The sequence below is a fragment of the Fundulus heteroclitus genome, chromosome 10, assembly GCF_011125445.2.
Source record: "Fundulus heteroclitus isolate FHET01 chromosome 10, MU-UCD_Fhet_4.1, whole genome shotgun sequence".
In the NCBI taxonomy this organism is placed as follows: Eukaryota; Metazoa; Chordata; class Actinopteri; order Cyprinodontiformes; family Fundulidae; genus Fundulus; species Fundulus heteroclitus.
In genome coordinates this window covers 24,752,625-24,768,335 of record NC_046370.1, presented here as the reverse complement: position 1 = coordinate 24,768,335, position 15,711 = coordinate 24,752,625, and the positions used below count along the sequence as shown (strand labels likewise).

At 38.6% G+C, this 15,711-nt stretch overlaps 1 protein-coding gene across 1 annotated transcript in view; it reads left to right on the top strand.

Moving 5' to 3' along the window:
• The window catches only part of ryr2a (ryanodine receptor 2a (cardiac)), a 597,233-nt gene that overhangs the window by 60,675 nt on the left and 520,847 nt on the right, over positions 1-15,711 (top strand). Inside the window, exon 2 of the mRNA XM_036142377.1 lies at positions 14,910-15,029. Within this exon, the coding sequence (XP_035998270.1) occupies positions 14,910-15,029 (120 nt within the window). The remainder of the gene's footprint in view (positions 1-14,909; positions 15,030-15,711) is intronic.

Below are 15,711 nucleotides of genomic sequence, written 5' to 3'. Positions count from 1 at the left end.
TTTAAACCTTTTCATCTGAGGTTTAGGAAGCAAATGCACTTACTTACATCTGCAGCTGCAGATGCATGAATGCTTGTACATATATGTGTGTGTGTGTGTTTGTGCTGCACAGTGGCGCAGTGGGTAGCGCTGTTGCCTTGCAGCAAGAAGGTCCTGGGTTCAAGTACACCCCTGGGTCTTTCTGCATGGAGTTTGCATGTTCTCCCTGTGCATGTGTGGGTTCTCTCCGGGTACTCCGGCTTCCTCCCACAGACCAAAAACATGACTGTTAGGTTAATTGGCTTCTCCAAATTGTCCTTACGTGTGAGTGTGTGCGTGAATGGTTGTTTGTCCTGTCTGTCTCTGTGTTGCCCTGCGACAGACTGGCGACCTGTCCAGGGTGTACCCCGCCTCTCGCCCAGTGAACGCTGGAGATAGGCACCAGCAACCCCCGTGACCCCATGAGGGATAAAGCGGTTCGGAAAATGGATGGATGGATGGATGGGTGAAGTTTAAGCCTTTTCATCTGAGGTTTAGGAAGCAAATGCACTTACTTACATCTGCAGCTGCAGATGCATGAATGCTTGTACATATATGTGTGTGTGTGTGTGTGTTTGTGTACTGAACTTGAACCATAACAGTTTGTTATGGTTCAAGTGATAAAGGAGTTTTGAATATGTTTTAACGAGATAAACTATGTTGAGAGAAAAAAAAGTTAATGAACATGTATGGTGAAGTTAAGCCATAAGCCTATAATAGAACAGTAAGTCTTGACAAAGAATATTGTTCTCTTCTACAACACCTTCAACTTTATGATGACGATGATAATGGGTTTACAAATGTCAACCCTCTAGAATGCTTTTGGGCAAATATGTCTATGATTTTGTTTATGTCTAAATGAATGTCCTTGTGGACATACATAATAAGTCGCAAAGCCACAAACCTTTCCTGTCCCATAGTCGACCTTAGCAAAGGTGTTACTGCTTTAAGGCCCGAGTTAGCTCGTTCCACAGAAGCACTCGTAACAGGTATAACTGACAGAAGGTGAAGAATCATAGAAATGTTTGGGTAGCACTTCATATTTGTTATACTTAGAATTTCAGGCAGAGAGCTGGGTTTTTCCACTGATGATGACCACTTTGTGTGCCACAACTTCATTTCCTGCTTGAATGTTGATCTTGATGGTAGATCATCTTTATATGATGCAAAGATCTCTTTCTCACTCTCATCGTTCATCATATGCAGGTTGCTTGGAAATAGTTTTAATCGCGTCACATTGTAATAATGCGAGATCTGAGCTGTGAGCAATTCAAATTCATGCTCGGACAGACCCGGCTGCAGAAACAAATTACAGGGGGGGGGGGCATTACATATTTCAGAGGGGCACACTTTAAAAAAATAAATAAAAAGCATTTTACATGCTTCAGGCTGAGCAGTGCCTCTGTGACAGCTCCTACAGTGCTAAGAAGCAAACTCTCAATAAAATCCCAAAATCTAAAAAAAATCTAACAAAAAGAAATAGTGTATTCAGTATTACCAAATTAGGCAGGTTTCCACCCAATTACGCTTCTTTTGAACACAATGAGCTGAAACTAAAATAGCTTATGGGCAGGTTGTAAAAATTTGGGAAGCTTTTCACATTTGTTGGGCTTTTAGAAAGAATTACTAACAAAATATATATCAAAATAGGTGTCTGTCTGGAAGAAAACTAAAACCCTTTTAATAAAATTCCACCTCATTTTACTGGTCAATTTATTTTTTAAATGAGTCGAATCTGAGATCATCAATGAATAATAGTTATAATGAATAATATTGATTGTTATAATAAAACAAGAAAAGAATAATGGTTAATCAAGTGTCACTATGAAATTGTATTGGTTAATGTAAACGCCCCAAGAGGTGTTGAGTTCTACTGATCAACTTAAAAATATTTCATGGCTGTGTGAAAGAGAAATGTTTGATTGAGCTATATTCTGTAAGAAAAATTACGTTTATATTAAGGTAGATTTATTACTCATGTTGGGAAGCTTTTTTGTTTTTTTTCCGGTTGATATATCATGATTGTTAAAGTGATCTTGTGTGTTATCTGGTTGACTGATTGTACATTTTGTGTACATTGTGGCATGTTCTCATGTGTTTAATACTTCTGCGCTTTTAACATAAGAGAGCTTGAGATTTGGGCTTGTTTTTTTCTTTTTAGTTGGGCAGGTTTTATGCTGGGTTTGGGATGGAAACTAACAGTGCGATACAGCAACCTGTAGAGCTGTGTCTTGACTCAAAGGTCTAGCATTAGCATACATAAACATGAGCAATGGTGTCAGGCTGAACACTGACTGAAATAAAAATTCATACTAGAAGAGGTTCTGTAATTACAGCAGCTATAGTGAGCTGCTGTTGCCTGAAGTAACCCAAGTTTCTTCAGTTTGGCAGAGTTGTACTGCTTAGTTTAGCTCCTGGTGTTCCTTGCTGTCTAGCTAACCCTCCTAGCGTAAATGTTTACTCCAGTGTTGACGTCAATGCTGACGTTTCAAACAGAAATTAATAACGCTGCTTCCAGCTCGCTTTCGCTGGTATCAAGTAGAAACGTGTCCACTAAACGAGGCTCTAAGGCACTGTCTCTTCTTGTAATTATTTGGTAATCAGACCGAATACCCATCCCGCACTACTGACACCGACAGCGGCCACAGCCGAGCTGCGCAGGCTTCTCTCTGAAGGCTATTTGTATGACTAAGCGACCCGCCCCTCTCCAGCTGTAATTGGCTAGCATGTTGTCTTCAGTCGTTGATTTGATTAGTTGAATTTTTTGATTGACACATCAAAGATAGTACTAATAGAACAATGGCCACTCCGAGGTTAAAAAAAAAGAAAAAGTACAGCTTCCGCCCAGTGCCCGCCTGCTCTAAAAAAATAATTTTGGTCTCTAAAAGAGGGTGCGCACGCCCCCCGCGCCCCGCCTGTATCCGCCACTGATAATGTATTAATGAATAGGTTATTTGTTGTTGCTATGGATTAAGACTTCATTAACGATCTTTAAGCTGTTAAAACAACAGTCAAACATGCTCATCCTTGGTTGTATAAGATGCTTTCATTATCATTACTTCTTCAACTGTTTCTTAAGATCTGTAACTTGGCTTAAATCTTCCATACTGTCAAATTCAGTAAATTAGAATATGCTTTTCTAAGAGGTGTTTTTGTCAGTTTAAAAGTACCTTTTGAAAAAACAACCTTTGAATCCATATTAAACATACTTTTCATTAAGCCCCCATTGAATCTTATTGGTCTAATGCAATATTGTAATCTTAAATACTTTGGTTTTATTAGCTGGAGGTGGAAAGAAAATCATAATAAACAGTCTAATGGCGTTTTACAGCCTTTATTGCTGTGTTAATCTACATAATGTTTAATTTAGTTACTGAAGTTACTGAAATACATTAACTTTTCAGTAATATTCTAATTTATTGAATGTGACTGTAGATATATGACTTGTACAAAAACAGGCTGCACCTCGCCACAACACCTATGCATGCAAACACATGCGTCGCTGTTTTTGTGTCTTATCTTTTTCTCCTCATGTTTCTTCCATTCATTTTTCATTTGCAGGTCCAACAAAAGTTTTCTTTAAGGAGGCCAGCAGTATTCGGATGTAATTACAGCCATGTGTAGCTGAATACCAGGCGTGCATATGAGTGTTTATTTGATGTATTTCTGGTATCATAGAAATGTTGGCAGATTCTGTATGCGTAATCCTTCAAATCCCTTGGGGAACTATTAGTGTGGTCAGACTGTGGTCAGCTGAGCAGGAGGCTGGCAAAACGTAAGTGTTGATTTATTAAGAAAAATAATCGTTACAGGTTCAGTAATAACTCTCTTCTGCACAGAGGACTGTCTATGTATTTATCTATGTATACCTGTGGGTAGAGTGAGTGACATGGCACAGACAGAGACACCATTCACACTTGGCACTAAGTGTGAATTGTGTCTTAAAGCAGTATTTAAACTTAGTGAACTTTGATTTTATTGGATCCTGGGTGATCCAATAAAATCATCTCAGATCTCCACTCAGTGTGGAGCCCATCACCCTCATGTGGCTCCACTCCGTTAGCTGGTGCCTCGACCTGCTGGTGTGTTGGTGGTCCTCAGTGTCCGGGGCTGGGAGCTCGGGTGTGTACTGGCTCACTCCTGGCGGCTGCTTCGCAGAGCCTTAGCCCTGTGGCTCTGGCCTTGGGTCTCTGGGCCCATTGCTGGACCCGCTCTGGCGTAGTTGGCTGCTGGCGGCTTTAGCTCTGTGGCTGTTGGGGGTTTCCTGGGGCTTATCTCTGCTCTTCCCTGGGATGGGGAAGGCAGCTATCACTGTATTTTTCCCTCTTAGGCACCTTTGCTCTGGGGGCACTTTCGGGTGTCTGGGGTTCTGGTTTCTCCAGAGTCTGGCTCAGCGCGCTGGGGCGTGGGTCTTTGGCTCCTCACAACCACTTTTGAACATTTTTCTTGGATAAACCTTACATACACAAGTGCACTCTCACAAATACCTACAAGTGCTTTGATTTGGGTGTTTACCGACTCACTTTTATACAGAAAACCCCTGTTATTAGCTAAGGAGTCACTTTATACATCTCGTATTAAATAATACAGTATATTTTTCAATGATGTTATCAAGGTGTTGGTTGTTTGTACCTGTAATACTTTATCAGTTTTTGCTTCTCTTTTTATATCTCTCTTTGCATAGAAACAGACTCTGAGGATATTATCTTGTTCTCTCCTTGAACTTGAAGTAGTCCCAGAATAAAATCTAATAAAGCTTTTTGCATATATAAATCAAGTGGAGCACTATAGCGAAAGCAGTAATGCTCCACCTATGAAAGTAAAATCTGTTGGCCTCTCTTTGGCATTAAGATAGCAATTCCTAATGCTACACTGCCATACAGGACATGTTAAAAAAAGAAAGAAGAGCTGTTGTTGGGCCTTCTTCACCAGGTGAGTGGTGTTCACATGACTGGAGAGGTCAGAGGAAATGTGGATGACCAGGAACCTTATGCTTACTACATGCTCTACTATGGAGACAAATTTCTGCCAAAACGTTGCACACAAAAAAAAGTTTTGCACACAAACAAAACTTGTTTGCACACAAAAAGATATGTTTCACACAAAAAAATTGTTTTGCAAACTGTTCGCCAACCTTGCACTCAAAATATCATTTATAAGTTTTCCTCGAGCACAAAACGGTCTCTGCTCGCACAAAACAGCCTCTGCTCGAGTACGAAACAATCCCACTACCGCTGCGGTAAATTTGTGCCAAAAGTCACGTGATGCATTGAGTTGTTGTTGTTGTTGTTCAGACTTCCCGACAGCAGGGGGCGCACCCGAAAGAAACTGAAATGCGCCGGTTTGGCTGAAGAAGAAAAACGTGATATCACAGCTAACAGCATTAGCACCCCACAGGTAACTTTCAAAGCTTTCCCGGTGAAAAAGTAATAGTTCACTATGGTGATAGATCATGTAAGATTTCAGTTAAAGGCCCTGCTATGTTACAGTAAGGAACCATGTTACTTTTTAGAGCAAATAACATGAAAGCTTGCCTTAGGTTGAACGCCATGCTAAAACAACTTTTGCTTTGTAATGCAGCCACTGTGGTTGGCTTCTGCTTTTACTGTGCTGTGTCAAATAAATAGTACCTGAGTGGATACCCAGATAAATGCATTGTTAACAGATTATAATGTGTTTTTATGTTGTTTTCAAATGACTGTCTATTGTTCTTATTGGTGTAAATCTAAATTGGTGTTTGGATTTGGTAATTTATCCTAAAACTGTCAAACCAATGCATGTATGCTTATGTGCAAAACGAATTCTTAATGAATTTAAAATAATTGCAACGAGTGGATATTGATTATATGAAAATTGGTAAGGAAATTAATTAAAAATTGCGTTTTCTAACATAAATATGAACGTTACAAGTAAAGCATATAGCAGCAGATCTAGATTATATCTCACTACCTTTCTAACTCCTTAATTTCTTCAAAGTAAAAATGAGGTCATCAGTGCCCAATTGCAAATATGTGTTGTGCACTTAATAAAATTGGTTTGGCCATGGCAAAAACCACAGCTGGAATTAGCCACATGAGCAGATATTTTCTTGAAAAGTTTGTTTTCATCGAAGTGGTGATTTATTTTTTTCTTTAACAGTATTATCCTTTACATAACAATAACACATATCTGTTTTCCAGCACCCACTGATGAGGTGAAGGCCATCAAAGTTCTGGGCTGGATGGAAGGCTCCTACATAAACTCTGGTAGTCTACCACGTCGACTTCCATCACGAGACTACCAAGACTTGAACAATTTAGGATTTGATGGAATCTTTAAACACACGAGGAGTTGGGCTTGTTAAAAACTTAAATAACTTAATATGTAACCGTTTTAGTTCCCAGTATTAACTACTTTGATCAGTAACTGTTGCAGCATGTACTTCATAGCTCTTAGTGGAGCCGTTTAGGCTAAAAAAAAAAAAAAGGTTAGGAAAAAGAAGGCCAGGTTTGAGATTGTTCTAAATTTCCTGAAAGTCTTACATGCAGAAATTGTTTTTCATAGTCCTGTTTTTGGCTTCATCCATTTCATCAGCCAGTTTTTTTTAATACAGCCCGTTTTATTGTTAATACATGGATTGTTTACTGGGAATAACCTGGAGAATTAATGGAGTTCTTTCAGTCTTAATTTCAACAATAAAAGCAATCCTTGTGAAAAAGGTGTATTCACTTTGATTAATATTGGTAAGAATTGGAAATGAAAAGTTTATCAAAGGGTGTGTTTATTATGCAGTGTGGAAAATAAAGGACTGTTTAATTGTCTCACAATGTTTGCATCCTCAGTTTTAGTAAAAAAAGGGGTCATGTGCCCCTTTTTTTCAATAACCTCAGCATTTTCAAAAGGTTTATACAGTACCTTACACATTTACTATCACAATCCTAGCAATTCTACATTTTTATTCAGTGAATACACTAACTTAGTTACATTTTCCTGGCTAGATTTTATTATTACTTGAAAACCTTTTGCAACAATGGTAACCAAAATAAGATTAAACTCGTAAAGTGTTGGTCATACTGGACAGTAGCAACATATACATACATATACATATATATATATATATATATATATATATATATATATATATATATATATATCTGAACCGTGTGATTCAGAATGTCCCAGTGCATCCATGGCTGCCCTCAGTGCTACCAGTTGTTCGGGGCTCAACACATTGCCAGTTTCAGGAATAGTGACCCCACAGTGTGGATCATCCAGCAGTCCACTGTCAATATGAGGCAGGCAGAGTCCCTGCAAGAAAGATGGAGATATATAGAGAATAAAAAAAGAGGCCATGATTCTGTTGCTACAACTTACTGAATATAATTTAATTCATGGAGCTAAGGATTGAAAAAAAGACTCCAAAATCCATGAATTATTTTAATAATAAACACATGTCAAAGAAAACAGTTTCAATGCCACCTCTCTGATGTATTCGATGTTTTGTTGTATTGGAATGATCAGATAAATTCATTTCTGGTTTGAAATATATGCATTGTGAGAAACTATAATAGCACGCACAAAAAAAAATCCATCTTACCTGTGTGATTTCTGGTTCTACTACACCATGCTGGATGCTTCCCATCTCCCATAACTGACTGAGTGTCAGATTCCTCTCAGTTCTGAGTGAATGGTCATCTCAGCCACTGCTGATGGTGTGAAAACTTAGTTGTAGTCTTGGGATAGATAAATAGTGACAACAGAAGTTATCTAACATGTTTGACAGCTCAAGCAAACTGTTGTCCTCTCCTGAGTGCAGCACATTGTTGTATATGTTTGTTCCTGCGCACCACACGTCTCTCCAAACACGTTGAATTCTGAAAGGAGAGTTAAATCATGGTTTAAATACGTTATTTTTCAAAAGTCCGTTACACAGCATTTTTAGATCAGAGATAAAACTAAACAGTGCCTTTAACTGAAATCTTAAATGATCTTTCAGTGAGCTATTACTTTTTCACCGGGAAAGCTTTGAAAGTTACCTGTGGGGTGCTAATACTGTTAGCTGTGATGTCACGTTTTCTTCTTTAGCCATACCGGCGCGTTTCAGTTTCTTTCGGGTGCGCCCCCTGCTGTCGGGAAGTCTGAACAACAACAACAACTCAATGCATCATGTGACTTTTGGCACAAATTTACCGCAGCGGTAGTGGGATTGTTTCGTACTCGAGCAGAGGCTGTTTTGTGCGAGCAGAGACCGTTTTGTGCTCGAGGAAAACTTATAAATGATATTTTGAGTGCAAGGTTGGCGAACAGTTTGTAAAACATTTTTTTTGTGTGAAACATATCTTTTTGTGTGCAAAACAAGTTTTATTTGTGTGCAAAACTTTTTTTTGTGTGCAACGTTTTGGCAGAAATTTGTCTCCATACTCTACCGCCTCCCCATGTAATACCCCCACAGAGAGGAGCGTGTTTAGTCTTCCTGGACACCCTGTAGTCCACTATGACCTCTGTGGTCTTGTAGGTATTCAGGATGAGGTTGTTCCTGGAGCACCACTGTGTCAGATTGTGGACCTCCTCTCTGTAGTTGGTCTCATTGTTGTTGGATATGAGACCCACCTCAGTGGTGTGGTCCACACACTTCACAACCATGTTTGTGGGGTGGATAGCAGTTGTGTGTGAAGTGGGTGAACAGAGCAGGAATGAGTTCAGGGCTATAGTACTAACCAGTTTAAAAACAGTCTAAAAAAGAAACTGTTACCTCTTGTTACAATATTGACAGCTATTGTTATCTTTTTATCTTTACAAAACAACTTGTTTAAATAATAAGTCCTACTGTATGAATATAAAGGAATCTTTAAGTCAAGAACCACTTATAAAGCTTCAAGTGGAGACAAACACACCTGCAGGCAGTTTCTAAACTCTAAAGCAGACATGTACAGGGCAGTCAAAAGTAGCCGGTCAATGGCGGCAAATCGCCGTCTATAGCAGCTCTTGCCGCCGCCTACATTTCCCCGATTATATAATGGAGCGATATTTGTGCCTTCTGGTTGAGCGCGCAGGAACCAATCCGAGCTCAACTTTTATCGCGCGACACTCGCGGAGAAACAGCCAATGGAGCGCACAGCACAGCTGGTGATCCCACTGATTGAGCATGGAATGAGCAGGTCGAACTCGCGAGCAGAGAAGGAACAGAGCACGCGCGAGACCGGTTTTGAGTGCGCGCGTGTTGTCTCACTGCGCGCTCGGAAGTTAGTAAATTGTCATATATTCACCTAATCTGATCTGTTTTATATGGTGCTAGTAATTAAAATTCAACAAATTTTATGCAAATTTGTTCAAAACCTTGTTAAAACATGATGATAACATGTGAACAAAATTTTTTAATAATAATAATAATAATAAAAAACAAAGGTTGTTTTTGAAGAATTGATCATTCACTTTTTTTTGCTTTTTATTCAATTTAAAACATGCACTCTGACTCTATTCTTTAAATAATCACCTGTCTTGAAAGCTTCCAAAATACATCAGGGAGACTCTATTTTTCAAAATTCTCCCCTTCGGGGCTCGGGCACGGCATAAGTGTACCCTCCTACCTGGTAGCGTGTGGCCTGCTACTGTTAAAAAGTTTGACTGACATACAGGTGTGACATTTGTTCACATGTCTGAGCCTTTGGCTCTATATCTTTCTATGTGATGTCCTTATGTGGTTCCCTCCGTCAGCTCCTCTCTCTCCCTCCGTACAAGGCTGGAATTCAAACTCCTCCTGACAGGCACTAGACATTTTCAAGCAGGGAAAGCTTTTTGTGTTTGTGTCAGCCTTCATAAACGTCACTAAAGTATGATTCCACTTAATGATAGTCATGGAGACTCTGCAGCAGCCTCTCAGTTTCTTGTGTGAGGATATGTGTGGGAGTGGGCAGGAGGGATTGCATCTGCCCAGCGTAAGTGTCATTAAGACAATACAGCAGACTTTGTCAAACCCTACATGGTCTTAAGTGTGATGGTATTCCCTCAGCCCACACACTGAGATCATTAAACTAAAGCATGAATTCCAGGGGCAGATTAGGATATCTTCAACATTTTTCTGCTATTACATTTCTATTACATTTAGTTGTTTTTCCTTTTATCCTTAGATGGTTATTTCTTTGCTAATGGAATCACGGCTTAATATACTACCTACTGGTGCTGTCAGCTGCGTTCAGTCAACAATTCACCAGAAATGAACACATAGGAGATTTTGATCGACATCCGTGCTTCACAGTGGAAGGTCCTCATAAGTATGTTGATTTATTATAAAATCACTGCACATTTGTGTATCACATGTCCTGGGAACATGCAGCTGTAGTTGTGCCCTGGTGAAGTTTGTATTTGCAAAAGAAAATGACAATAGTTTGCGATAAATCCCATTTCCCAACCCCACCGATCTACATAATGTAGCTGTTCATGGAGTTATACATTAGTTGCATGTTTGAACTTTGCTGCCACTGACTTCATTGATGCAAGTTGTACATAAAGTCTTGTAACACGCACTTAGCAAGCGCCATTTCAATCAGTACAATGATTTCATAATTTCTGTCTATATCAGCAAAAAATGGGCATTTACTAGATATTTAAAACTTGAATGAGATTTCTATTAAATTTAGGGAGTTTAGGTAGAATTTAGCCTTATTTAAACCTAGTGGTCAATGGAGAAACCAAAACAATTCTGAGTAGGCTGGAAGGAAAACCTAGAGCCTGGCACGTTCAGTTCAAGGGTTTTATGATGTGTTATAGGATGTTTAAGCTAGGTTCCAGCTGACAAATAAATAGTTAACATTTTTTAAGGAACACAGTATCCAAATTGTCTTTAGTCATCTTCACATAAATTTGAGAAAATGTTTCTGGTCTGATTTGTATATGTAATAAAATCATCATGTCCTTGGTTTGGTAGGATGGATAAAGGGTTGCCAGTGTAATCATTTTTTCCTTTGTCTTAGTATGTTGGTGATGATTCTCAGTCATCCAGGACATGACAAATTCAAAAATGGTTTTCAAAAAATTCTGTTGTTTTTGTTTTTAACCTTTTTTGATAAACCTTAGACAGGTTTATCTTGATCTTTATGCAATCTTTATGCAAGCTCTGGGAAAATAAAGCTTTCTCTATTCTGTTTCAACTACATCTGATTGTAATGTAGCTTATACTGAAATATAATCCATTTAGTGGCTACAGGTTTCTTAATATGAAACCTGTAGCCACTAAATGGATTATATTATAACAAAAAAAATTTACGCATCTAAAATCTGACTCCACGTCCTCCTGCTAACTCCAGCAGCTCAACCCAGAACAGCTGAGCACCTGGAGTCTTCCAGTCGGTTGTAAACCCTAACAATTTAAAGAATAGACACATGGGAGTCCTATCAAAACAGCAGCAGACAATATATTAATTAGAATGAATTCTTATACATTTAAAGAATTGTGTGTGGATATTTTCATTTGGATTTGGAAAACCAGTCCTAGAGTAAATTTACAGTGTGCTGTTCTTTCTAGAACATGCACACAAACAGCTTACTTTGACGTGGAACTTGAGCACTGCAGTGAGTGGGCGGAGTTGGCAGCCTTTTTTCCGAGAGAGCAATAGTTGATTGAGTGGGAGCGAGAGAGAGAGAGAGAGAGAGAGAGAGAGAGAGAGAGAGAGAGAGAGAGAGAGAGAGAGAGAGAGAGAGAGAGAGAGTGTTAGTCTGATTATGTAAAGCTTTACATACTTGAAACATGTAAAAATAGAGATTTAGACTCGTCAGTGTTTTTTGCCTGATGCTCACAGAGCAAGCAGCCGTTTCTGCATCCAGGGGACCTATTCTTTTATCAATAATGTCCCTGTGTTTCTGATTGTGTGTCTGTGTATACAGTTAATTGCACATTCATTTTCATCCTCCTGTAAAGTGACTGCTATCTGTCTTTTTTGACTAGAACATTTAAATCTTACTAGATATCAAGGACTTTTTCCATGATTTTTAACTTCTCTGGAAATGTTTGTCTGATACATTCATGCATTTTCACAGTAATTCACATCATTTAGTAAAGTGACTGCTGTCTCTGTTTTCGCTTGGAAAAATTGCCATAAATAATTCCTTTGTAGTCCCACAGAAAGGGGATTTGTCTCTGTGTGTAACCCTTCCCTTAGGGAGCAGTGTGCTGCCAACACTCAGTGGTTAAAGGGTCAAGGGCTCAAGGGACAGACTGAGTTTTGAACCCCTGACCTTTGGGACCTCTCCAAGAGGTCAGATCATCACCCAGCTCTCAAACCATTAGGGCACCTCTCCCACGTCAGGTGTTCTCTCTGTCAGGGAATCAAACCCCAGTCTCCCACATGATAGGGAGGGATACTCTACACTTTACTGACCAGGAGAGCCCTATTCAGTTCATCAGATGCTAAGGACTTTTTGCCCACGATGTTGTCGGTGCAGTCAATTTGAACATTTTATCTTGATTTGTGTCTGTGTGTTATGTGTGAATTCTGAGCCAGTGTCTCACCAAAATTTCACTGTGGTTACATAATGACAATAAAGACTTTTGATTCTTATTTAATAAAATAGAAATACCTCCAGATGTTATCCTGTAATATAAATGGAAATAGAAATAGGCAGTGATAATAAATGTCAGAGATGAATTGGAATATTTGAGCTCTGTCAAACAAATCAAATGTGTAGTTTTCTGTAATGGTAGATTTAACAGAAAATATCACTAGACTGTCATATCATACTGTATGCTGTATCAAATACAAATTTGTGAATTTATGTATACATCATCATGCAATATTGTAAACTGCTTCCTCAAAAAGATTTGAAGTACATTTAAGAACATATTTGTTCAAGTAAACTGCTATTTACACGATGTTTTCATATTCAACAGTCCAAAGTAATTGTAATTTTGTCCCTCCTAAGAGTAGTATTCAGTTCGAGAGATTCTTTCAGAGACAATTATAAAAGAGAGTAATGCCTGCAGTCCTCAGTTAATCCTGCCTTTTCTTAGTGCAATGAAATAAAATTCTATGACATCTTCCAAGATGAAAGTCTGACCATTTCAAAGATAATCTAACACTGCACCTGTTTGTGGAATTTTTCCTGTGATGAACTACTTTCGCATGTTTCATAACGTTAATACTGCACTTGCATTACCCTGTTGTGCTGCCTAAACCAAGCACATGCTGCCGCTTTTTAGGTTTTTATCTATATTCACTATTTTGCCATTATGCATTGTTTTAAGTTATTTAATGCTTATTAAATGACCCTCTGTCTGAATATCAGTCCAAACAGCTGATCTTAAGGCAATAGTTGAAATGGTAATTCGAGAGCTGGCATTCTTGACAGCAAACTCTGCACACATATAGAATAATAGAGTGAGAATGTCTCAGAAATAAATTAACATCGAGAGAACACCACTATAGAATGCTGTTTTTATCTGAATAAACACTACATTTCAATCAACAAATCCTCCCTACAAGGCGATTGAAGCTTAACTAACTACTAAGCAAAATTAAGATAAAAAGAAGCCAAGGAACTATGTAGACACAAAAGAAACAAAAATACACCAGAATGATTCAGTGAATCCTGGTTCACTTCAGGTCTAAGTTAGAGAACCAAAGTTCATCTTAAAGAATGTGGAATGAGGTTAAATCAGTTTAATTAATCTATAACAACATTTGGTATGTGTTTCACAGTTCATTGGGAAAGAGGAAGATAAATCATAGGGGGCTTGGTACATAGCTGTGTTGGCACCCCCTGCTGTGATGTGCAGTCCCCTAGGGCCCCGTAAAGGTCTCACATTTCAGTGGCTTTAAACTTACAGTCAGATTTTATCCTCCATGGCTGATTGCACAACAACACACTGGTCCTGATCAAAGAATGAAACTGATTAGTTCTGAAGTTTACCATAACTCTCCTGCCAACAGGATCACTGTCTCAGACAGATAACAACCCTGGCATGGTGAATGAGAATATGTGTTCAGTTTTTTTTCTGAAGGAATCTTTCAGATATGCTTCACAGAAGAGACTAACAGTTCTTGTAAAGGAGCAAAATGATACAGCTCTAGTTTGATTCTGCTTGCACTTAGTAATCCAGTGCTATTATTTCTAGATAATTATTTTTTGGGGGATCTTTAGCATCAGACATGGTTACAGTGGTGTGATACTACTGATGCTTAGCTAGTTCCATCTAGTGCGACAACCACAGGTTCCTGCTTCCATTCCTGTTGGAGTCAGGATTAGTTAAAGTGACATGCGAGCAGACCCGTTTTTAATTGATTGTAACATTGTGATTCAGAACATGTTGTAGTTACTATTTGACTGCTAAGAGGATTAGTATAGTGACATGGGCCTTCTGAGACTCATTGTACATCAGGGTGAACTTGCAAGAGGATCTGGCAGTGAAACAGAGAAGATCTGGGAGCTATCACCGCTCAACTTTGACCCCAACCCACAACATAAGGAAGTCATGTCCACATTGTTGTTCATATTCACCCTCACTACTTTTACCTTCATCTAGCACAGTTTTAAAATATATTAGAATCAATTCATTTTGGCAGGAAAATTTTTGGAAATTTTTGGAAAACATTTTGGAAAATGAATTCATTTTCCTAGAGCCCTACATTTAATTTTGATCCCCTGTACCGTTCAGCAGTTTGCATCCACTGATCATGGTAATAATGTTCTAATAATTTCTGGCTTTCAACCATGTATTCAAATGGTTCTTTTTCCAAGTTGGGATGATGAGACAACTTGCAGCCTCAGTGATTTTCAATAAACATAACACTTTGAATGGTAGGGCAATGAGTATTTAGTGACTTAGCCACAGTCTGTAAATTGTATCATGGATCAGAGAAAGAATAAAAGCTTAATCAATAGATGTGCAAATTCTTACCTGTGTTGTTTTGTGTGTTCAGGATGATGAAGTGGTCCTACAATGCTCAGCTACAATCCAAAAGGAGCAACAGAAGCTCTGCCTGGCAGCTGAGGGCTTCGGAAACAGACTCTGCTTCCTGGAGTCCATCTCTAACTCCAAGGTACTGAACATTCTTTATGCCCCATTCTTTATTATTAACGAGTACATAAAAAATTGCATCAACAAGTTTATTTCAGTGTTTTGTATACTAATTGCTCACACAGTGTTATATTTCAAGTGTTTATGTCCAGGAACTTTCATCATGACTTAGCTGTAATCAAAACTCAATTTCGCACAAAGTTTCAACATCACATAAGACCAACAATAAAATATTTTTAAATTTCAGCCTCCTGAAACATGTCCCTGTGTACTGCACACAATACGCACCATGAATTGCTACATCAATGCAGCGTGGCACAAAGGCGATGAGTCTATGGCTCTGCTGAGGTGTATAAGCCCAGAATGCTCTATTGGTAATACTACAGATCTAATGTAGCACAATGGTTTGGCGCTACTACATCAAACATCAATACAAATTATAAAGTAAGGAACCTTATCATTACCATTAAACTGCTGGAAGGACATTCTTGATCCAAAAAACTGTTCCTGAAGAAAAGCTGTACTTTTAAGGTTATTTTGAAACGTCTGAGTTCTCATTGGCTCACCAGCATCAGCATTTTTTTCACCATTTTTTTCTGCCTCAGCACTCACACACCTTTGTTAAGATCTTGTGACAAGAAATATTTTTGTTGTTTAGTGAACTGATAAAATGAACAGAAAGCAACAAACAATCAGAGAACATA